Source organism: Balaenoptera physalus (assembly GCF_965194825.1).
Source record: "Balaenoptera physalus genome assembly, chromosome: 5".
Lineage (NCBI taxonomy): Eukaryota > Metazoa > Chordata > Mammalia > Artiodactyla > Balaenopteridae > Balaenoptera > Balaenoptera physalus.
Window position 1 is genome coordinate 38572198 of NC_138884.1, and position 23427 is coordinate 38595624.

General features: G+C 43.3%; 3 protein-coding genes across 7 annotated transcripts in view; 1 reads left to right on the top strand and 2 right to left on the bottom strand.

Annotated features, from left to right (window-relative positions):
- Positions 1-23427, bottom strand: part of TIGD4 (tigger transposable element derived 4) — an 827821-nt gene that overhangs the window by 419434 nt on the left and 384960 nt on the right. The window lies entirely within an intron of this gene.
- Positions 13316-23418, bottom strand: LOC309661678 (uncharacterized protein; the record flags this gene model as incomplete). The annotated part of the gene is made up of 2 exons (XM_082463575.1): positions 14947-23418; positions 13316-14362 (listed from the first exon to the last, which is right to left on the bottom strand). Exon 2 carries the CDS (start codon positions 14234-14236, stop codon positions 13316-13318), a length of 921 nt encoding a protein of 306 aa, XP_082319701.1. The 5' UTR covers positions 14237-14362; positions 14947-23418.
- TRIM2 (tripartite motif containing 2) overlaps positions 13924-23427 on the top strand; it is a 192666-nt gene continuing 183162 nt past the window's right edge. The window contains exon 1 of one of the 5 annotated variants that reach the window (XM_082463519.1): positions 13924-14063. The gene's annotated coding sequence lies outside the window, so the exon portion shown is untranslated. The remainder of the gene's footprint in view (positions 14064-23427) is intronic. The other 4 variants (XM_082463520.1, XM_082463505.1, XM_082463516.1 and 1 more) reach the window with 4 other exon arrangements.

The following is a 23427-nucleotide window of genomic DNA, read 5'->3' on the forward strand; positions in this document are numbered from 1 at the left end:
GGTGATTTCTCAGAAATGTGGCCCATTTCAGTATACCCTCAGGGAGGCTAGCTATTGTGTCTTCTGGATACTCTCTGTGATCTGGGCACACTGGGGGCGCAGCATAAATATTAATTAATGCCAGTCTATTAGGAAAAGAAAATGGAAAGACCCCTATAGCAGTGACCCTACAAGCCCCAGAGGCCTTGCTGGAACTGTGACAAGGAAAGGCAGTGACACGGCCTGAGAAAAGCAGCTTTCTTCCCACACTCAGCTCAGGCACTGAAGCAGGGGTGGCATTGTCTGCGCTGTCGCTGGCGGGTGGGAGGGGTCCCTGGCAGCCGCCCAGCATCCCCCATCGCTGTCCGGGGTATTCAGGGAACACGGGCCTCCTTGCCGACCGGGGCTCCCCAGCTGCCGTCTGCACACAGACCTGGGGCGCATTACGAGGGGCAGGGTCCTCGGGGGAGGGGAGCTGCTGCTAGGGAGGGGACCTGGGCTCAGGGCGGAATCGGGTCGGGTGGAAGGAGGGCTTGGCGACCGCTGCTCCTTGTCCTTTCCGGGAATTGGAGTCACTGGGTCAGAGAAACGTCTCAATACCTTCCGGGTTTCCAAGGCTGGTTGTAAACCTGCTCCTTTAGGGTGGAAACACGTCCTTGTATCCACACCCCTGTGAGGGCTTTAGGATCCGGGTGGGGAAGGGAGTCCCATCGGAGCAGCTCCCAGTTCTTTCTGTGGAAGCTGATACTGCAGATCTCCTCCCCCAAGTGGTTGTAAATCTCCCTTCTCCTCCATTTTTGTTCTTTAGTCTTTGAAAAGCCTGAGAAGGGGTTGGGGGCAGCAGGCAGGGAGAAGAAAAGAGGCGGAGTGGGGCGGGGCTGGAGAGGAGGAAAAGCTTCCAGCTCCTTCCTCTCGCCAAGGCTTGTTTGTTACTGCGGTGGGAGTTTTTGTTTGGGGGCCTTTCGTTTTTCCTTTGAATCAGAGCAATCCGTACTGGTGCAGCCCGTGGAACTACTCTTTCCAGCTCGTAGCCCCCAGGCCGAGGCTTGTGTCTCTAATTCCTTCTATTAACGCCAAGGGAACTTAGGTTTTGTTCTGATCTCCTCCAATTCCCAGGCACGTACTTGCCCAGCCCTGGACTGGGGAGCTTTCTGCGTGTGGTAGATCACAGAGCCATCAGGCTCCAGCACTTAAAATGGAGGGACTAACACTGATTAAGCACCAACTGTATGCCAGGGACTGTTCTAAGTGCTTTGTGTATATGAACCAGTTACCCCTCCAAGGTAGTTATTATCATTCTCTATTTTCAGGTGAGGAAACTGAGCCCCGGAGAGTTAAGAAAATTGTCCAAGTTTGCACAGCTGGTCAGGGGCAGGCTGGCATTCTGGCTCCGGAAGCTGCATTTTTAACCAATATGCGATACCCCCAGGGATGCATTATATTCTTTCGTATGTATACAGAAGAGTGTATGTATTCAGGCCCCTATTTCTGGTTATTTAACTTCTTTCAAAATTTTTTCCTATTATTGATAATATAATGATGAATGTTTCTGTAATATTAGCTAATAATTCTTAACATTTATTGAACTGCTAACGGTGACAGGCACTGTTTCAAGTTCTTTATGCATCGTAACTAACTTAATCTTTGTGACTACTATTAGTACTGTTTAACCAATGAGAAAAATGAGGCCAGAGCAGTTGGTTAAATATTTTGTCCCAGGTTGCACAATTAGGAGGTGGCAGAGGTTATCTCAAAGCTGTTGGTCTTATGATGCTGTCTAGACATCGGTCTGTGACCACACCTCTGATACTGCTTCAGGAAAGATTCTGCAGCTGGAATTAATAGGGCAGAGGATAGAAATATTTTTAAGGATCTGGACATATATCACAAAATTATTTTCCAGGAACACTGGATACTTATGCTAATTTGTATTCCCGTGAGTGCTATGCACTTGATTAAGGAATCTAAAAAGTTGGGTGAGCCCCTGGGCAACATGTCCATAAACCTTTTGGATTTTGTCAGTTAATCCGGGCATTTACTATCATTAATGATATTATTTTTATGAAAATAAAATATATGTCTGCCTCAAAACTACATTTCAGTGGGAGCATCTGAGGTGCTGGTAATGTTCTGTTTCTTGACCTGGATGGTGTTTACCCTGTTATCACAAGGATGAATTATCCTTGTGATAATTCATCAAGCTATTGCCTTAGAACTTATGCACTTTTCTGTTTGTAATTTATACTTAATAAAAGTTTATTTACACACTACTATGTGTAAAATAGGTAAACAACAAGGACCTATTGTATAGCACAGGGAACTATATTCAATCTCTTTTAATAACCTATAATGGAAGAGAATCTGAAAAAGAATATATATATGTATAACTGTATCACTTTGCTGTACACCTGAAACTAAGACAACTTTGTAAATCAACTGTGCTGCAATTCTAAAAATTTAGAAATTAAAATTTATTAAAAAAAAAATCTATCAGGGACTTCCCTGGTGGTCCAATGGTTAAGAATCCGTCTGCCAATGCAGGGGACACAGGTTTGATCCCTGGTCAGGGAACTAAGATCACACATGCCACGGGGCAACTAAGCCTGTGCTCTAGAGCCCGTGAGCCACAACTACTGAAGCCTATGCACCACAACTACGGAGCCCGTGCACTCTAGAGCCCGTGCACCACAACTAGAGAGAAGCCCGAGCACCGCAACGAAAGATTCTGCATGCCACAATTAAGACCCGTCGCAGCCAAATAAATTAATTAATTTTAAAAAAAACTATTAAATATAACCTTTTGGAAGTTAGGGATAGAATACATTGGAATCCATTGTAAAGAATAAGAAAATGACTCAGTCATCACCATGTTTTCTCCACATGTTGGATAAAAGGAGATTTTACAAGAAACAGTTTCTTGATTCCCTTTTTTCTCATCTCTAATATGAAAATTGAATAGACATTAAACCACAATATTCCTAAGAAATACAGTTCTAAAAAAGTCCTTTGCCTGTTTCTATAGTTTTGGTTTTGTCCAAGAAAGGTTTTTTTCTTTGAAACTTCAAAAGTATGACACAAATTTAAAATAGTCAGAGTTATGATGAGTGAGTTTTTGGCAAGGACTTGAGAGCAATGATTATGACCCCAGAGAGAGTTGTTCTCTTTCTGTCTTTGCTTTCTAATGTGTTCTTCCTTAATATTTGGTTTTGAGGTACTGGGTTCTGTGATATGGCCTGATGCCTCTATTCAGTAATGTCCCTAAAGACTCAGGTACATCTTTCCATGGCTAATGGATCAGCCCAAGAAGATCAATATATCATCATTTCAAGAAAACATTATAAGAAAGTATGCTCTTACTCTAATGGAAGCCAGTTGCAACTTCCTTATCAATTTCCCAATTGTTTTAAAATATTATTTTAGTGCTTATTTCCCTCTGCTGACTTTATATTTGATCTAAAATTAATTATTTAGCCCCATTCAATTTCTTAGTTCCTGGACTCCAGTTGTAATTTTTATCAGTTTTTATTCCTCTGCCACAGAGGACTGAAGTGGCTGCAGGATGAGGACCTTTCATGACAAGACAAAAGGAGCCATGTTTCCCAATTCTTCCTTTAGTTTCTACCCCCACCCCCTGCCAAAGTCTCAACGTGAGATTCTGCAAGTTCTTTGATTAAGTTATTAATATTCCTTTATTTAGACTGACTTTCTTCCATTTCTACCAAATATCTCACCACTGTGTTAGTCTGCTCAGGGTGACATCACAAAACACTGTAGACTGGGTAGCTTAAACAACAGAAATGTATTTTCTCACAGTTCTGGTGGCTGGAAGTTCAAGATCAAGGTGCCCACATGGGTGGGTTCTGATGTGAGCCCTCTTCCTGGTTAGCAGCTAGCAGCCTTCTCACTGTGTCCTCACATGGTCTTTTCACTCTGCATGTGGAGACAGAGAAATCTCTGGTGTCCCTTCCTCTTCTTATAAGGACACTAATCCTATTGGATTAGGGCCACACCTTACGACCTCATTTAACCTTAATTATTTCCCTAAAGGCCCTGTCTCCAAATATCCCTGAAATAAATGGGGTAAGTGCTTCAACATATGAATTTGAGGGAGGGCACAACTCAGTCCATAACATTACCAGAGTCACTACAATTAAAATTAAGCTTTGTTGGGACTTCCCTGGCAGTCCAGTGGTTAAGACTTTGTGCTTCCAATACAGGGGTGTGGGTTGGATCCCTGGTTGGGGAACTAAACCCCACGTGCTGCGCAGCCTAAAAAGAAAAATTAAGCTTTGTTTTCCCTTTCAAAGTAGGTCTGTTTTTCCCCCCTAGTGTTTCTGTTAAATGGCATTTAATTTTTTAATATGTAAAACATTTTTGGATTTCTGCTAACTGTACTATGGGATTCCAGACATAAAGAAGACATAGACCCTACTCAAGTAGATGCCTCCAGGAGTTTATATAAAGTAATGAAGGAGATGATTGCATGCACAAAGAACCAGAATACCTGGAAGGCTAAAGATTCTTTAAAAGACACCGTGCTATGCTATGGGATTCAGAGGAAAAGATTATCCTCCTCCAAGGGCCACCATTTGAGCATCATAATCAGGGACAGGCAGGCTGTGGACTGGGGAAGATGTAGACAAGGCCACGCCAGGCTCAGCAGGAGTGGGCACCAGGAAGCAGGAAAGTGCAGTGCAGTTGGAACTGAGGGAGTCAGGAGGGAGCACTGTGGAGGCTAATCTTAGGGCATAAGAGCAGGTTGGTCACGCTCTGAAATCAGCACTTAAAAAAGAGTCACTGTGACTAAATGGCCCTTGACAATCTGGATACTTTGTCTCAGTAATTCTGATGCCATCAATTTTTTCTCCAGCGTTGCAACAGACCAGTTTTTTTGCGCACCAGATGAAGTATGTAGCTGGCTGTGCTGTGTGTGGGAGAGGGAGGGGGAGAGAGAGGAAAATGAAGGAATGAGACTGTATCTTTAAAAAATAAGATCACACTTACCACGGCAGGATGCTCACACAAAGAAAGCCATGAGAGCACCAAGACTGGCTGAGAGAACAGAAGAGTCTTTCCAAGTTCCCCCCAACCAAACTATTTCACTTACAACACTTGATGTAAAAATATGAACTGGCAACATAAAGGAAATATTCATGGAAGGGAGCATATTTAAAATGTTCCACATCACTAGTGATCAAATAAATACAAAATTTAAAAACAATGAGTTACTATTTTCTCCTTATCAGATTAGCAAATATTTTAAAATGATACTGCTGGTGAGGGTGTGTGTCTTATGGCACACATTGCTAATGGGAATGTAAACTGTTACAACCTTTCTAGAAAGTAATTGTGCAATGTTTTAGTCTCTTGAGAGCCCCAGAAATATTAATACACCTTGATGGGATAATGCCACTTACAGGAATCTATGCTGAGAATACAGAGGTGTGTTCAAAGGTGTGTGTTTAACAATTTCACTGAAGTTTAATTTATAATAATTGGAAATTTAGAAACAATCTAAATGTGAACTCTTGGAAAATTGGCTGCATAAATGATGTATCAATTAATGGAATATTCTTCAGCTGTTTAAAAATGTGTTTTTAAATAATTTTACTGATATAAATTTGCATATTATAAATATGTTTTAAAAAAGCATTTTCCAAAATTATGTATGTAATAAAAATATGCATGAGGAAAAAATAGAGATAATAAATTGTAATGATATTTATTCATATTGCAAATATTTATTAAGCATATTGTATGTCTGGCAATGTATTCTTCTGTAGGTAGTGGGTCTATAGATGATTTCTATTTTATTCTTTATACTTTGCTGGGTTTTCCAAATTTTCTAGAGCATTTAATTGCTTTTTGTCCAAAATATGCATTTTAATAAAACCTTTCTACCTTTTGGGGCCCAAGTCCACCCTTCCATAAAGTATTTCGTGGTTACACTAATAGGAAATAATCTCTAGCTTTTCTATGACTCTTTCATACTGATCTTAACATGTATGGTCTTGAATTGGAGCCACTGTATGTATGATGTTCATCCCAACTGGTTTGGGAGCTACTGGAGAACAGGGATTATGATTTAGAGGCCCTGAGTATCTAAGCAAAAGCCTAGCTCTCCTTCCCCACCTTCCATAAAGCCTTTCCTGCTACTTGAAAAAGTGGGTGATTTCTTCTTCCCTTGAATCCTCAAAACAGCTTTTATGCCTCTTTTATTGGAGGTCCATTCTGCTTTGGATGATAGTTAATTGTGCTTGTCTTGACCCTCTATTCGTCACTCAACTCCTGATTATAGGAAATGAATCTTGTTCCTCTCTGTGCCCAGAGCGGTGCCTTGTATAAGGTGTGTGCTTAATAGACAGTTGGACCTATGACTGAATGTGTATCATGTTAGAGAGTGTTCTAATTTCATTCTTTTACATGTAGCTGTCCAGTTTTCCCAGTACCCACTTAATGAAGAGACTGTCTTTTCTCCATTGTATACTCTTGCCCTCTTTGTCATACATTAATTGACCACAGGTGCGTAGATTTATTTCTGGGCTTTCTATCCACTCCATTGATCTATAAGTCTGTTTTTGTGTCAGTACCATACTGTTTTGATCACTGTAGCTTTATAGTATAGTCTGAAGTCAGGAGGCCTGATTCCTCCAGCTCTGATTTTCTTTCACAAGATTGCTTTTGCTATTCGGGGTCTTTTGTGTCTCCATACAAATTTTGAAATTTTTTGTTTTAGTTCTGTGAAAAATGCCATTGGTAATTTGAAAAGGATTGCATTGAATCTGTAGATTGCCTTGGGTAGTATAGTCATCTGACAATATTGATTCTTCCAACCCAAGAACGTGATGTATCTTTCCATCTCTTTTTGTCACCTTCAGTTTCTTTCATCAGCATCTTAAATTTTCAGAGTATAGATCTTTTGCCTCTTTAGGTAGGTTTATTCCTAGCTATTTTATTCTTTTTGATGCAATGGTAAATGGGATGGTTTCCTTAATTTCCCTTTCTGATCTTTCATTGTTGGTGTATAGAAATGCGACAGATTTCTGTGTATGGACCTATGACTGAATGAACATGAGCTCTTTCCAGCTATTTCCAACAGGTGCCCTGCAGTTAGCACCTGCTCAGAAGAGTTGAAGACTGCTGTACAGGCCCAGGAGCAGAAGGTGAGATCAGAGATGCCTACAAAGACTAAGTAGCCCCAAAGCACTGAGCAATGGTAGTCATGAAGCCCAACCCCCCAGAAGAATCTGCCAGGAAATAACTTCACCTTAGACCTGCGATGCCCCCAATACTACTCTTTAGCTCCTCTCTGGGTCCTGAGAACTTTATCTGTAAAGCTTTACCTTCTTTCCCCATTTCACAAACTCATAGAGATGAATTCCCCAAAGAATTCCGCTCCTCCAGTCATAAATTGAACATCATAGATTTGCCCTGCTGCCCATTTCAGGCCCTAATCCCCCAAAGGTGGTCATTAAGAGAAAAGTTTAAAATCAAGGACTGCATAAATATAATTTTAGAATAAAAAAACACAAGGAAATAAGGCACAAGTTTCGGTTCCATGGAACATGCATTTATTGTGCTCCAAATTTTTGCAAAGCCTTGTCCTGGGCACTGAAAATGATCCAAAGATTAAATAGGACATTGATCTCATTCATTAGATCCTGTGTGAATATACGGCACTGTAACAGGAAAGGGGGGAGTGGAGGGGAGGGGTGGGGGGGGGTCGCTGCACAGGGCTGCAGGGGTCTGCACTGGGACTGGATAGAGGTGGCAAATAAATGGAAGTGCTGCTGGAAGTTATGCTCATAATTGTGGCCATTGATACTTTGGGTCTGTGCCCAGGAAATGTAAGATGTGGGTGTAAAAGAGTTCTGAGCACAATTTGCAATGTTTGTATGGGGGCTGGGTCCCCCGACACCACCAAGCAATTCTCTGCAACACCAGCAGGGTGTCCTACAATTCAGCTCAATTCTGACACTGCTACCTCGAGAGAGCATCAGACTCCACAGGTTAAAGGTTTGGTCTCACAAGACTACACCCGCACACACACTCCCACCCACTTCCACCCCCTCTGAGGCCAGTCACAAGTCCAGGTTGTCACCTATGCTTCTGATCCACCGGCCACAGGCAAGAGGTTTCAATGACCCCCTCCTTGGGCTCGATTAATTGGCTAGAGCAGCTCACAGAACTCAGAGAAACATTTTTCTTTCTAGATCACCAGTTTATTATGAAAGGCTATAACTCAGGAACAGACAGATGGAAGAGATGCACAGGGCAAGGTGTGGGGAAAGTGTGAGGAGTTTCCATGCTCTCTCCAGGCATACCACTCTCCCCAGATCTCCATGTGTTCCCCAACCTGGCTCTCAGAACTGTGTCCTTTTGAGTTCTTATGGAGGCTTTATTACATAGGCATGACTGATTAAATCATTAGCCATTGGCGATTGATTCAACCTCCAGTCCCTCCCCCTCCCCAGAGGTCAGGGTGTGGACTGAACATTGCAACCCTCAAATGACAATGTTGGTTCTCCTGGCAACCAGCCCCCATCCTTAGGTGTGGTCCAAAAGTCACCTCATTAACGTAAAAAAAGACATTCTTATGGGTCTCATCACTTAGGAAATTCCAAGAATTTTAGGAGCTCTGTGCCAGAAATGGAACGAAGACCAAATAGGTATTTCTTATTATAAATCACAATATCATGGGGTGGGATTCAGATAGAATAGGAAAGGCTTTAGGAAAAAAAACAAAAACAAAGTTCTAAGGCAATATTGGATAGAATGTGTGATATGAGACAGGTTGTTATAGAAAAAAAAAAAAGGTAGAAAAAGATGGTATTTAACAGAACCCAGCGCATCTGTCAATGCTCTTAGCTAGTGTTAACACTAGTTACTTTGAGCATAAATGGAATTCGTTAAAGAATATTAAAACACCATCAAGAAAGTGAAAGAACAACTTACAGAATTTAAGAAAATATTCTCAAGTCATATTCCAATAAGGGACTTGTTTCCAGAATATAAAAATTAAAAAATAAAAAATAAATTTAAAAAGACAATTAAAGGGACTTCCCTGGTGGCGCAGTGGTTAAGAATCTGCCTGCCAATGCAGGGGACATGGGTTCGAGCCCTGGTCCGGGAAGATCCCACATGCCGTGGAGCAACTAAGCCCGTGAGCCACAGCTACTGAGCCCACGTGCCACAACTACCGACGCCCGCACGCCTAGAGCCTGTGCTCTGCAACAAGAGAAGCCACCGCAATGAGAAGCCCGTGCATCACAACAGAGAGTAGCCCCCCACTCGCCGCAACTAGAGAAAGCCCGCGTGCAGCAACGAAGACCCAATGCAGCCAAAAATAAATAACAATACAAAAATGGGCAAAGAAGGATGATTGCACAACAATGTGAATGAATGTACTTAATATCACTGAACTGTACACTTCGAAATGGCTAAAGTTGTAAATTTTATGTATTTTTAACCACAATTAAAAAAATTTTTTTAACGGGTAAAGGATTTTAATAGACATTTTTTCAAAGAAGATACACAAATGGTCAAAAAGCACATGAAAAGATATTCAACATTATTAGCCTTTGGGAAATGCCAATAAAAACCACAATGAGATACCACTTTATACCCATTGGGAAATTGGAACCCTAATATAATATTGCTAGTGGTAATGTAAAATGATGTAACTGCTTTGGAAAACAGTCTGGCAGTTCCTCACATTTTTAAACATAGAACTACCACATGACCCAGTAATTCTCCTCCTAGATATATACCCGAGAGAAATGAAAATATATTTCAGACAAAAACTTGTACACAAATGTTCATAGCAGCATTATTCATACTAGCCAAAAAGTGAAAACAATCCACTGATGAACAGGTAAACAAAATGTAGTATATCCAGACAATGAAATATTATTTGGCAATACAAGGAATGCTGTACTGATATATGCTACAACATGGATAAATCTTAAAAAAATTTTGCTCAGTGAAAGAAGCCAGGCACAAAAGGCCACGTGGTGTATGATTCCACTTATATGAAATGTCCAGAACAGGCAAATCCACAGAGACACAAAGTAGATTAGTGGTTGCTGGGGGCTGGGAGGAGGGGGAAATGGGGAGTGACCAGCTAGTGTGCGTGAAGTTTCTCTTCAGGTTGATGAGAATGTTCTGGAATTAGATAGTGGTGATGGTTGCACTACCTTGTGAACATACTAAAAGCCACTGCATTGTACACTTTGGTTTTTTTTGAAGATTCTTTTTTTTTTAATTGAAGTATGATTTATAATGTGTTAATTTCAGGTGTACAACAAAGAGATTCAGTTATACATATACATATCTTTTTTTTAAAGATTCGTTTCTCTTATAGGTTATTACAAGATATTGCGTATAGTTGCCTTTGCTATACAGTGCGTCCTTGTTGGTTATCTATTTTATATATATGGGTTGTCCACTTTAAATGGATGAATTTTATACTATGTGAATTATATCTCAATAAAAGCAGTTGTGGGCTTGGGTTTTTTTTTTGTTTTGTTTTTCGGTTTTTTTAAAAGAATATTACATGACTCAGAGAATCTTCAAGAAATACAGAGACTTGCATTTCTTGAAGGCTTGGAGGCTACCCCACTGAGAACAATGCCTGAATGGTATCACAGGATGGTTCCAGGATGAGCCCCAGTACCGCTCCTCCGGGCACAGGCATCTAGGACCTTCGCCCCTGCTGCCTCTGGGCCTCCATACCCTTCCACCAGACTCCATCACCTCACAGAAAGCAGCTTCCTTAGAGTCTGATTTCCCATATTGCTTTCATCTGGACCGAAGCCTAGCATCTATCTGCCTGACTGCCAGAGCCTAGGCCGCAGTTTCGAGCCCTAACTGCCAAGGAGGCTGAGAAAGGAGGTTGGTTGTAGGAGACGAGTCAAACAAATGTCCACCACCTCCCACTTCCCTCAGGGAGTTTGCTGGACAATGACTTTATTTTATTGTTTTATTTTAATTTTTATTTTTTTTGGCCATGCCGAGAGGCATGCAGGATCTTAGTTCCCCGACCAGGGATTGAACCCACGCCCCCTGCGTTGGAAGCGCAGAGTGTTAACCACTGGACCGCCAGGGAAGTCCCTGGACAGCGATTTTAAAGTCACAAAATATTGGAGCTAAACAAGCCCTTTGAAGTTCATGTGTTCTGACAGTTCTCCAATGACTATCACACTGCCAAAGGCAATGGCAATTTCTAGCTCTGTCTTGCCTGACTTTGTAAGCATCTGGCAATGTTAATCATTCCTCTCTTAAACATTTCTCTTCATGGTTTGCGGGTCACCCCTCTTGTACCTTTCTAATCATTTTTCTCTCACTTTCCACCCAGAGCTGCTCTCTTTGTCCACTTAAAACTGGTGTTTCTCCACATCTCCAAACTCAATCCTGCTCTTTTTTTAGTCTTTATTGAATTTGTTACAATATTGCTCTGTTCTATGTTTTGGTTTTTTGGCCAGGAGGCATGTGGAATCTTAGTTCCCCCATCAGGGATCAAACCTGCACCTCCTGCATCGGAAGGTGAAGTCTTAACCACTGGACCCCTGGGGAAGTCCCTTCAATCCTGCTGTGAATTCGCACTGTGAATATTAGGGGTTAAATTGTGTCCCCCTAAAATCTGCATGTTGAAATCCTAACAGCCAGTACCTCAGAATGTGACTTTATATGCAAATAGGGTAATTTCCAAACAGGAAATAGAGATAAGGGTAGATGTAATTAGTTAAAATGAGGTCATACTGGAGTGGGGTGGCCTCTAATCCAGTTATCACTGGTGTTCTTATAGAAAGGGGACATTTGGACCCAGACGCTCACACAGGGAGAAAGCCATGTGATTGAAGTACTGCTGCCACGAGCCAAAAAACTACTAGAAACTAGGAGAGAGTCCTGGCACAGATCCTTCACTGGTGCCCTCGGGGGAGCATGGCCCCACTGACACACTGATCTTGGACATCTAGCCTCTAGAACTGTGAGACAATAAATTTCTGTTGGAGTCACCCAGTTTGTGGTACTTCGTTATGGCAGTCCTAGCAAATGTGAATTTCTTTTACCCCCGTATCTTCTATTATAGGTGGGCAACTGCTTAATGTATGTTTTTAGCCCGTAACACCCCCAAATACCTTATAGATCTATGTGGCAGTGTTGTTTGCTAGGACATTTGCATTTGGATAGCTCACAGAAACTAGAAACTCTTTTTTTTTTTTTAAAGTTTCATTTTTTAAAAAAAATTTATTTATTTATTTATTTATGGCAGTGTTGGGTCTTCGTTTCTGTGCGAGGGCTTTCTCTAGTTGCGGCAAGTGGGGGCTACTCTTCATCGCGGTGCGCGGGCCTCTCACTATCGCCGCCTCTCGTTGCGGAGCACAGGCTCCAGACGCGCAGGCTCAGTAGTTGTGGCTCACGGGCCTAGTTGCTCTGCGGCATGTGGGATCTTCCCAGACCAGGGCTCGAACCCGTGTGCCCTGCATTGGCAGGCAGATTCTCAACCACTGCACCACCAGGGAAGCCCCATAGAAACTGGAAACTCTTAAACCACACTCGTCATTTCTCAGATGCCACTTGTTCTCCCTTCTTCATTTGTCTCTTGCTGAATCTACCCCATTGCCCACTGTCAGAAACCTGAGTGACAGCCTACAACTCTGCTCCCCCCCTTGTGACGGGCCATCAAATACTAAAGGTTACACCTCTCACACATCTTTGGAGTCTTTTCTGTGCACCCCAGACCCACCTCCACTCCCTTCCAGATGCCTTCCACAGCGATCTTTCTGAAACACAAATCTAATCAACTCACTTATCTGCTTTAAAATTCTTCAGAGGGGCCTCATAGCTTCCAAACAAAGGTCAAATCCTGGAGTTTAGCTGATAAGATCTTTATGGTTTGACTGCTTGCCACCCTGGATAACCCCATCTCTCACCTTTGCACCTCTCGCCTGCTTTCTGCTGACATACAGACGTTCAGATCTCCTCCTACCTGTCTTCATTCTACCTAATGCCCGCTCAGTCTTCAAAACTCAAACGCAGCCTCTTCTGGGAAGCCTTCCTTGATTTCCAGCATGATTCAAAACCTGCTTCTGGGTGCCAGTAACCCTCTGAGCGTAGACTATTACAGCAATTTCACAACGCACTGCAACTGTTGGTTTCCACCCCCTTTCTCTCCCCCCGCCCCCCGCCCCGCTACTAGTAAGGCACTTGAGAGTAGAGACTTCAGGCTTTTTCCAACTTTCTTTTCTCAGCCTAGTGCCTGGTACACGCAAATGTTTCCAGGCGGAAGGAAGGGGAGGGGAGGGAGGGGGGAGACTCCCTACCCTAACCTGCTTTACAGAGTAAAATATAAGACCTTGAGACGCAGTAATTTCTCCTCATTTTCGGTGCCGATTGTGTCCTCGTTGACATTGTCAGAATTTACTGAAAGTAAACGCAGAGATTTTTTTCCTCTCTCACCTTCAGGAGTTGTGATTGCTCTGAGTAATGAGCCATTCTGTCCTAGAGACTGACCCTTTGCAGCCAGGGCAAACAAGTCATTCCCCCGAAGGGACAGACTTTGCAGCGTGTTTACAGGGCTGGGGGGAGGACGCGTGTTCGGGAGTAGCCCTGAGAACCGCGCCCACCCTTCTTCTGCCCGGGGACTGCGATTGGTCCTCCCCCGCGGCGGGCCGCGGGAGCCCGCAGTCAGCGCGCGCGGAAAGCAGTCGGGAACCGGGCGCCGCGTTGCGTGTGCTCTGCCTGCTGCGTGTGCGGGGATTAGCGGCCGCGCCGGGGGCCGGAAACGCCGCGGGCGCCGGGCAGTGCGTAATCCAGGATTTGCCGCGGTCGCGCGGTTGATGGAAAACAGATGTCTCAGCCCCGGGCCTGAGCCCAGGATGGAAGTGACCGATCCGAGCGCCTCTTGGAAGCGAGGACACCGAGTTGAGGCTCTTCGGGATCCAGCCGGGAGGCGGCTCTCCCTCGGCTCGTGGGTTTTCGCGGCTTCAGCATAGAGCCCGAGAGCGCCGGGCGGTGCCGCGGCTTCACCCGCCGCGGGCCGTGCGCGCTTCTTCTGTCGCCGAGCGGGTCGCCGTCGCTCAGTAAGTCGGTTGTTGCTGGGCCGCGGCCCGGGCTGTGCGTGCGCGTCTGCGCCGGTGGGCCCGACCCGGCCCCATGGAGCCTCCCTTCTGGGCAAGGTCTGCGTGGACCGAGGTGTGCGGAGCCGGCGGAGGCTCCGCTTCCGGGTCCTAGGCGGTGGGGCGGGGGTGTGCATGGGGGGGAGCCAGGGACCGGCCGCCAGCCCCGCGCCTGCCTCGCTCTTCTGGGGCGGGGACTCTCCGCCAGTCCCGAAAGGTGTGCGCCGAGCTTCGGAAGAAACGCTTTTCTCGTCATTTTGCAACTGAGGGGAAAAGAAAAGAAAAGAAAAGAAAAGATATTCTGCAACCTTAAAGCAGTAGATGTAATAATTGTTGAAAAGATGGGTTTCCTTCTCTCTTTACATTTCGGTCGTTTCCCTACAACCAACTACTGAAACCGATTTCCTTCCTTATTAGCCTCTACTCAGATCCTCTGCCCAAGTTCATGCTACAGTTTTGGCTAGTTAGAGAAGAGCGATGTTGATTTCTTGAGGGTTTTCAGGGCTTTTTTTGGATTGATACATTATGAAAAGACATGCCCCATGTTGCAAACCGCATGCTGCGGACAAATTAGGTAAGAGGCTGGGAGTGGAGAGGAACGTTTCTCGAGTGAAGTGCCTGTCAGATCCCAAGCTTTCTATGAACTCTAAATTCGTTCCCACCTGTAATCCAACCCCACAGGCAACTGGGTCTTCACCCCTCCCCTCCCCCCAGAATTCAGCAACCTTAATTTATGAATAGAGACAGCTTTAGATTCAATCGCTTTTGAAATGGTTGATTTTAAAGCACCTAGAGTTCCAGACATCCAAAGAGTGGCTGAGCCGCTAGGGTGGTAGGGTATGCTCACCAATGCCTTTTTTCCCCCACGAGACAGTTTTTAGCCTATTTTCTTCTAAAAATGGAGAGTAACTTTTCCATCAGTCATTTTAGAATACAGTTATGGGCTTGTTGCGCGGCTCCTTGTATTTCCGAGTCCTTACCGGGGCGAGGGGGGGGGGGGGTGGAAGAGGTAATGTGCTTGCTTCACTACCACCCTGCTCTCTTGACCTCCAGTCTCAGTTTGCCACGTGATTACAACCCTGCAGACCTAGTACCTGCCTTTCGGTGGAAAGAAACAATAGAGCAGGAATGACTCAGAATCCTTGGGATACCACAACCTTAACCAAAGATGCAAGGGATTTGATTGAATTCTTTATGACGCACATTACTTTGTTCCTTCCTCTTCAAACCTAAGTATATCTAGCAATTCAGGATCAATTATAAAAAAACAAGCAAAAACTCGACCTCTCTCCACCTTCAGGATAAACACAGATTTGGTTGAGTCGGGCATGGCCACCTACACTAATGAAATGTCTTCATGGTGAGATAATTCATATTCTGACTGGGTACAAGAGGATAGCACCAGATCACCGCCATATTTGCACATTCTTTTTCCTGGACCCTCCCTTTTTTCCCTACCGTTTTCTATACTGTCTTATTTAGGTACATACCATGCCACTCTTTTGGATCATGGAATCTAGGATATAATTACCTTTTAGAGTCAACTTGTTTAGATGACAGTGTCCCCTTATCAGTATTCTCAGAACATTTTTCCAAATCCTGCCTTTATTTCCCTGGAAAACTCTTTGTCTATTAAATCCTCCATTGGAAATTCCGTTGTATCTTTCAAAAGCAAATATGACACCTACATCTTGAATTCTTTTTCGTGCATCATCATTTTAATGTTGACTTGCATGGTTTCCTGATTGTCTGGTCGGCTTATTTCTGCTTCATATTGAAACACAAATGGAAAGAACTTTGCAGGCTTCCCTGGTGGCACAGTGGTTAATAATCCACCTGCCAATGCAGGGAACACGGCTTCCAGCCCTGGGCCGGGAAGATCCCACATGCCGTGGAGCAGCTAAGCCCGTTCACCACAACTACTGAGCCTGTGCTCTAGAGCCAGTGAGCCACAACTACTGAAGCCCACGTGCCTAGAGCCCATGCTCTGCAACAAGAGAAGCCACCACAATAAGAAGCCTGTGCACCGCAAAGAAGAGTAGCCCACGCTCGCCACAACTAGAGAAAGCCCGCGCACAGCAACAAAGACACAGTGCAGCCAAAATTAATTAATTAATTAATTAATTTAAAAAAAGAAAAAGAAAGAAAGAAAGAACTTCGCATATAAGACACTGAATATAAGTGGGTTAAGGAGTCTCCTTGAGAATTAAGAGCACACACTCTGACCTTTTCTTTGGTCTGTGCTAAGGTTGAATTCTGTCATTGGAGTTTCTGTCCACTGCTTACTCTAGAAAGAGGCTGGATATTTACCTTGGGGCTCAGGCGTGATCTGTTTATTTGGCCTTTTCTGAGCAGCAGTAACTCACCACCTCTCCAGCCACTGCTTGGTGAGAATTTGGCCTGCTCAACAGAGATAACCCAATCTGGTAATACAGCAATGCTGAAAAAACCTTTCAAAGTGCCATACTGAAATTCTAAAATCTGGGAAGATAACATGTTCTTCTTCTCTCATTACTCCACTAAAAATGACACTGCTTGGTTTACACCAAAATCCATCTTGGATTATAAATTCCCAAAAGACAATCTTAGAGCTTGATTTATACAGGCTCTAAAGGTTTATGCTGGCAGGTGCTGGCAGTACGCTTCTGCTGCTGCTGCTAATGATGCAGATAGGAACGGGGATGGTTTTCCTTTGGGGTTTCGTAAGAAAAATATAATACTTTCCCGAATATCTGTTTGAGAGGCTTCTCTGAGACTGTTATCTTAAAAACCTTGAGTCAAGGCTGAGGCACTGGCATGCTCCGTCTCCAGCATTATTTCTTATGCTCTTAGATATCAGACCTCAAGACTGACCTGCCAGTCGGCAGGTCCGAAAAAGTCACTGCAAGTTATCTGAGAGTTTAGTTTATTTTCTCTGGAAGAGAATGGTAGGTCTTTGATATGGCTAGGATTTGTTCTTAGAAGAATTGGTAAATGCAACCTTTGAGATAAGTAGCTAGAGGGGAAATGAAGAGGAATAAACCTAGTGAGAAAAGCCAACTGTTTACCAGCCACTCAGCTTTTAAGAGTTTAGTGGAGGGCTTCCCTGGTGGTGCAGCGGTTAAGAATCCACCTGCCGGGGGCTTCCCTGGTGGCGCAGTGGTTGAGAGTCTGCCTGCTAATGCAGGGGACACAGGTTCGAGCCCTGGTCTGGGAAGATCCCACATGCCGCGGAGCGACTAGGCCCGTGAGCCACAATTACTGAGCCTGCGCGTCTGGAGCCTGTGCTCCACAACAAGAGAGGCCACGATAGTGAGAGGCCCGCGCCCTGCGATGAAGAGTGGCCCCCGCTTGCCGCAACTAGAGAAAGCCCTCACACAGAAATGAAGACCCAGCACAGCCAAAAATAAATAAATTAAAAAAAAAAAAAACAGTGCCAGGATTTAAATTAAAAAAAAAAAAAGAGAATCCACCTGCCAATGCAGGGGACATGGGTTCGAGCCTTGGTCTGGGAAGATCCCCTGTGTCGTGGAGCAACTAAGCCTGTGGGCCACAACTACTGAGCCTGCGCTCTAGAGCCCGAGAACCACAACTACTGAGCCCAGTGCTACAACTACTGAAGCCTGCGTGCCTAGAGCCCATGCTCTGCAACAAGAGAAGCCACCGCAATGAGAAGCATGCGCACCGCAACGAAGAGTAGCTCCTGCTCGCCGAAACTAGAGAAAGCCCGCGCACAGCAACGAAGACACAGTGCAGCCAAAAATAAATAAAAGAAATAAACTGATAAAAAAGAAAGAGTTTAGTGGAAATTCAACCTCAGAATTTGAGCTCTTGTTGGCAAATATTTTGCCTTAATGAATACTGATTCCTTCCTATGTAAAACTATTATTTTTGCATATCCTGCCTTTGAATCTCATCTTAATCCTTGAACAGAAATATCCTCTCCCTAGAATTTACAATACCTTCTTCTTTTTCATGACATACTGGATGTCTAGATTAAATTTATTTAGGCAGAAGGGCTGGCCAGGAAGCTTAGGATGTGTCCTTGAGTCAGACAAAAACACTGTATCGGTCAGCATCTTTATTAATTTATGACAGTTTAGAAGGTCCCAAATAGAAGTTGTGAAACTGGTTCTCTTCCAACCTGACTGCAGTAAAATGAATCAACATGCAGACTTCTGGAACCAGAGCAGTTTGTACAAATATGCTGGAGGCAATTGGAGTTCTGGGAGTTGATTAGCTTTCTAAATCACGGTCTCATTAGAAATGTTTTTCAGGTTTCAGAATGTCTGCTGTTTGAGGGATGTCTTTTTTAGTTTAAATATAGTAATTGATTTAAACCAAAGTATGGGGAGAGGCATAAAGTCTGGCTGACCTGCTTCTTTCCTATTAGGATCAGAACTAGCATTTTAGGACTCTCATTGCTGACCTTCAGGGATGCCGATTGTGAGGATCAGGAAGCAAACAACATGGAAAGGTTCTCAGATTAAGACTCCTGAAAAGAGAGATCTGACGGAAGACCAAAAATGTGAAAGATTAGACCCAGTTTTGTTTTAGAGTGTTCTGTCCAATCAGGTAGAAGAAAGGAAAGCTGTGTTTCCAGCCCAGTCTGCCATCAAGATGATTTATTGAACAAATATTATGTTTCAAACCCCCTGCTTTATGATCTGAAAAGTACAATAGTGTAAAAGGCAGAGCGTAAGCCTTGAAGGGATTTTCAAGCCTTGGTGGTACCTTTAGACATTAGCGAGCATCTTTCTCCCACCTGTTCTCTGATTTCCTCACCTAGGAAACCAGGTCTAGGGCTGTGGTAGGAGCCCCCTCTGTAGTTCAGCTCAGATTCCTGAGGGAATCATGATGGCCCCTTGACCTGAGAGTTGATTCCTTTGGCAGCAGAAGGTGTGTTCTTGGCTCTTAAACACGACCCAGACAAAGTGACACTTTCTACCTATCCCGAAGACTCCTATTCGGTGCAAGACTCTATTCCTATAATATTCCTTCCCCAGCCACCAAGCAGTTCGACAGTGACCAGGCTAGCATCAAAATGACCCATAATGGGGGCATAGCTATCCTTGAGATTTGCCTTAATTAGGAGGACGAGATCAGGTCTCTTTAATCATGAAAATAACCTCTCAGATTAAACAGACAGAACTGTCTCTTTTGCTGACCACATGCAATTTATTTAAATTAGTGTTGCACATTCGACAATGGTGTCAAAACTATATTATAAAACCACCTAAAAGAATGAATTTTCTGGGCCTTTGCTTAGGGATAAAAAAGGCATTAGCCACATTGCAGGGGATTTGCATCTTGTTAGCTTGTCTGGATATCCTCACTGTTGGACACAATGGGAGGGTGCACAGCTGTCTTTGTAGCTGGGCAGGCTGCCTTAGTTATAATTCTGCTGGGAGTGAAGATAGTGAACTGGAGGCGCAGGATGGGGAAGGGAAAGGGCAGGAACCTGCAGGACTCAAAAGAAGGGAAGCTTGGGGTCAGTTCTGACCCCTCCCCTTTTTGTGTAGTTCAAGGTTAACAGCACGCTTTGCTTTAGTTTTAATTGAAGTATAGTTGATTTACAATGTTGTGTTAATTTCTGCTGTATAGCAAAGTGATTCAGTTATACATATATATACCTTCTTTTTTTAATATTCTTTTCCATTATGGTTTATCATAGAATATTAAATATAGTTCTCTGTGCTATACAGTACGGCCTTGTTGTTTATCCATTCTATATATAAAAGCTTACATCTGCTAACCCCAAACTCCCACTCCATCCCTCCTCCAACCCCCTCCCCTTTGGCAACTACCAGTCTGTTCTCTATGTCCAGATTCCGTTTCTGTTTCATAGATAGGTTCATTTGTGTCATATTTTAGATTCCACATATAAGTGGTATCATATGAAATTTGTCTTTCTGACTTACTTCACTTAGTACGGTAATCTCTAGTTGCATCTATGTTGCTGCACATGGCATTATTTCGTTCTTTTTTATGGCTGTGCAGTATTCCATTGTATATATGTACCACATCTTCTTTATCCATTTATCTATTGATGGGCATTTAGGTTGTTTCCATGTCTTGGCTATTGTGAATAGTGCGACCATGAACATGGGGGTGCATGTGTCTTTTTTTTTAAAATAAATTTATTTTATTTATTTTATTTTTGGCTGGGTTGGGTCTTCGTTACTGCACATGGGGCTCCTCTAGTGTGGCGAGCGGGGGCTACTCTTTGTTGCAGTGCACGGGCTTCTCGTTGCGGTGGCTTCTATTGTTGCAGAGCATGGGCTCTAGGTGCGTGGGCTTCAGTAGTTGTGGCACGTGGGCTTAGTTGCTCCGCGGCATGTGGGATCTTCCCAGACCAGGGTTCGAACCCATGGCCCCTGCACTGGCAGGTGGATTCTTAACCACTGTGCCACCAGGGAAGCCCTACGTGTATCTTTTTGAATTATAGTTTTGTCTGGATATATGCCCAGGAGTGGGATTGCTGGATCATATGGTAATTCTATTTTTCGTTTTCTGAGGAACCTCCACACTGTTTTCCATAGTGGCTGCACCAACTTACATTCCCACCAACAGTGTGGGAGGGTTCCTTTTCTCCACACCTTCTCCAGCATTTGTTATTTGTAGACTTTTTTAAATTTATTTTTTAATTAAAAAAAACTTTTTGGCCATGCTACGCGGCTTATGGGATCTTAGTTCCCTGACCAGGGATCCAGCCTGGGCCCTTGGCAGTGAAAGCATGGAGTCTTAACAACTGGACCACCAGGGAATTCCTTGTAGACTTTTTAAAAAATTTAATTTATTTTTTTTGTACAGCAGGTGCTTGTTAGTCATCCATTTTATACACATCAGTGAATACATGTCAATCCCAGTCTCCCAGTTCATCCCACCACCACCCCCCGCTGCTTTCCCCCCTTGGTGTCCATACGTTTATTCTCTACATCTGTGTCTCTATTTCTGCCTTGCAAACCGGTTCATCTGTGCCATTTTTCTAGATTCCACATATATGCGTTAGTATATGATATTTGTTTTTCTCATTCTGACTTACTTCACTCTGTATGACAGACTCTAACTCCATCCACCTCATTACAAATACCTCCATTTCATTTCTTTTTACGGCTGAGTAATATTCCATTGTATATATGTGCCACATCTTCTTTATCCATTCATCCGATGATGGACACTTAGGTTGCTTCCATGTCCTGGCTATTGTAAATAGAGCTGCAATGAACATTTTGGTACATGACTCTTTTTGAATTATGGTTTTCTCAGGGTATATGCCCAGTAGTGGGATTGCTGGGTCATATGGTAATTCTATTTTTAGATTTTTAAGGAACCTCCATACTGTTCTCCATAGTGGCTGTATCAATTTACATTCCCACCGACAGTGCAAGAGGGTTCCGTTTTCTCCACACCCTCTCCAGCATTTGTTGTTTGTAGACTTCTTTTAATTTAAAAAATTTTTTTGGCCATGCCGTGCGGCTTATGGGATCTTAGTTCCCCGACCAGGGATCAAACCTGGCCCCTTGGCAGTGAAAGCGTGGAGTCTTAACCACTGGACTGCCAGGGAATTCCCTGTAGACTTTTTAATGATGGCCTTTCTGACCAGTGTGAGGTGGTACCTCATTGTAGTTTTGATTTGCATTTTTCTAATAATTAATGATGTTGATCATCTTTTCATGTGGCACAGCTTGCTTTAGCGGCAGCGCAGGCTGTATCTCAGTGTACAGTCATCTCCTCGGTATTGGTGAGTGAATCATCTCCTTGCAGATTTGGGGCAGCTGGCTCTCCGGTATTGTTCAGCATGTGTCCAGGGCTCCCTCTGCTTACCTCCTGCACTGGTTTTTTTTTTTTTTTTTTTATTGGAGTATAGTTCATTTATAATATTTTGTCAGTTTCAGGTGTACAGCAAAGTGATTCAGTTATACATACATATATATCCATTCTTTTTCAGATTCTTTTTCCTTATAGGTTATTACAGAATACTGAGTAGAGTTCCCTGTGCTATACAGTAAGTCCTTGTTGTTTGTCTATTTTATATATAGCAGTGTGTGTATGTTAATCCCAAACTCCTAATTTATCCCAGCCCCCACTTTTTCCCTTTGGTAATCATAAGTGTGTTTTCTAAGTCTGTGAGTCTGTTTCTGCTTTGTAAATAAATTCATTTGTATCATTTTTTTTTCAGATTCCACAAATAAGTGATATCATATGATACTTGTCTTTCTCTGTCTGACTTACTTCACTTAGTATGCTAATCTCTAGGTCCATCCATGTTGCCTCAAATGGCATTATTTCATTCTTTTTTATGGCTGAGTAATATTCCATTTTATATATGCACCACATCTTCTTTATCCATTCCTATGTCGATGGACATTTAGGTTGCTTCCATGTCTTGGCTGTTGTGAATAGTGCTGAAATGAACATTGGAGTGCATGTATCTTTTCATATTATAGTTTTATCTGGATATATGCCCAGGAGTGGGATTGCTGGATCATATGGTAGCTCTATTTTTAGTTTTTTAAGGAACCTCCATACTATTCTCCATAGTAGTTGTACTAATTTACATTCCCACCAGCATTGTAGGAGGGTTCCCTTTTCTCCACACCCTCTCCAGCATTTATTGTTTGTAGACTTTTTGATGACGGCCATTCTGACTGGTGTGAGGTGATACCTCATTGTAGTTTTGACTTGTGTTTCACTAATAATTAGTGATGTTGAGCAGCTTTTCATGTGCTTTTTGGCCATCTGTATGTCTTCTTTGGAGAAATGTCTATTTAGATCTTCCTGCATTGGATTCTGCTTATGAAAGGCAAAATAATTGCCAGATTAGTCAAGGAAGGAGATTGTAAAAGTGAACCTCTTATGAAAGGTGAGCACATATCCTGGATACCCTTCTTCTTTTAGTGTGACCAATCAGAAGTCACCCAAGGGAAGACGATAAAAAGGTACTCGAAAGGGCTGAATGTTTGCATCTTGATAGCTGCAGAACAGAAATGGCAAAAATGAGGTGCCTTTCTCTTCTAAATCTTAGCCAATAATGAGGACATTGATCAGAGCCAAACTTAACAAAGAGCTACAGAACGTGGTCTCCAGATACCTGGTACCATGAAAAAGAAGTCTTGTTTTACAAAGCTATTTCCATTTTAGGGAAGCAACACACCCGTAAATCTGTTGTGCCACCTACTCTACAACAAAAGAGCCTTAGATGACAAATGCTGTCTTTTGCCCCAGGTCACCTGGAAGTCACACAGTCATGTTGTACAAGGAAGTAATGTGACGGGGTGCCATTTGCTTAGAGGAAGGATGAGCAGAGGCTAACTGGGGTCTTCCTGCTGCTTTTGTCTGCTTTCAG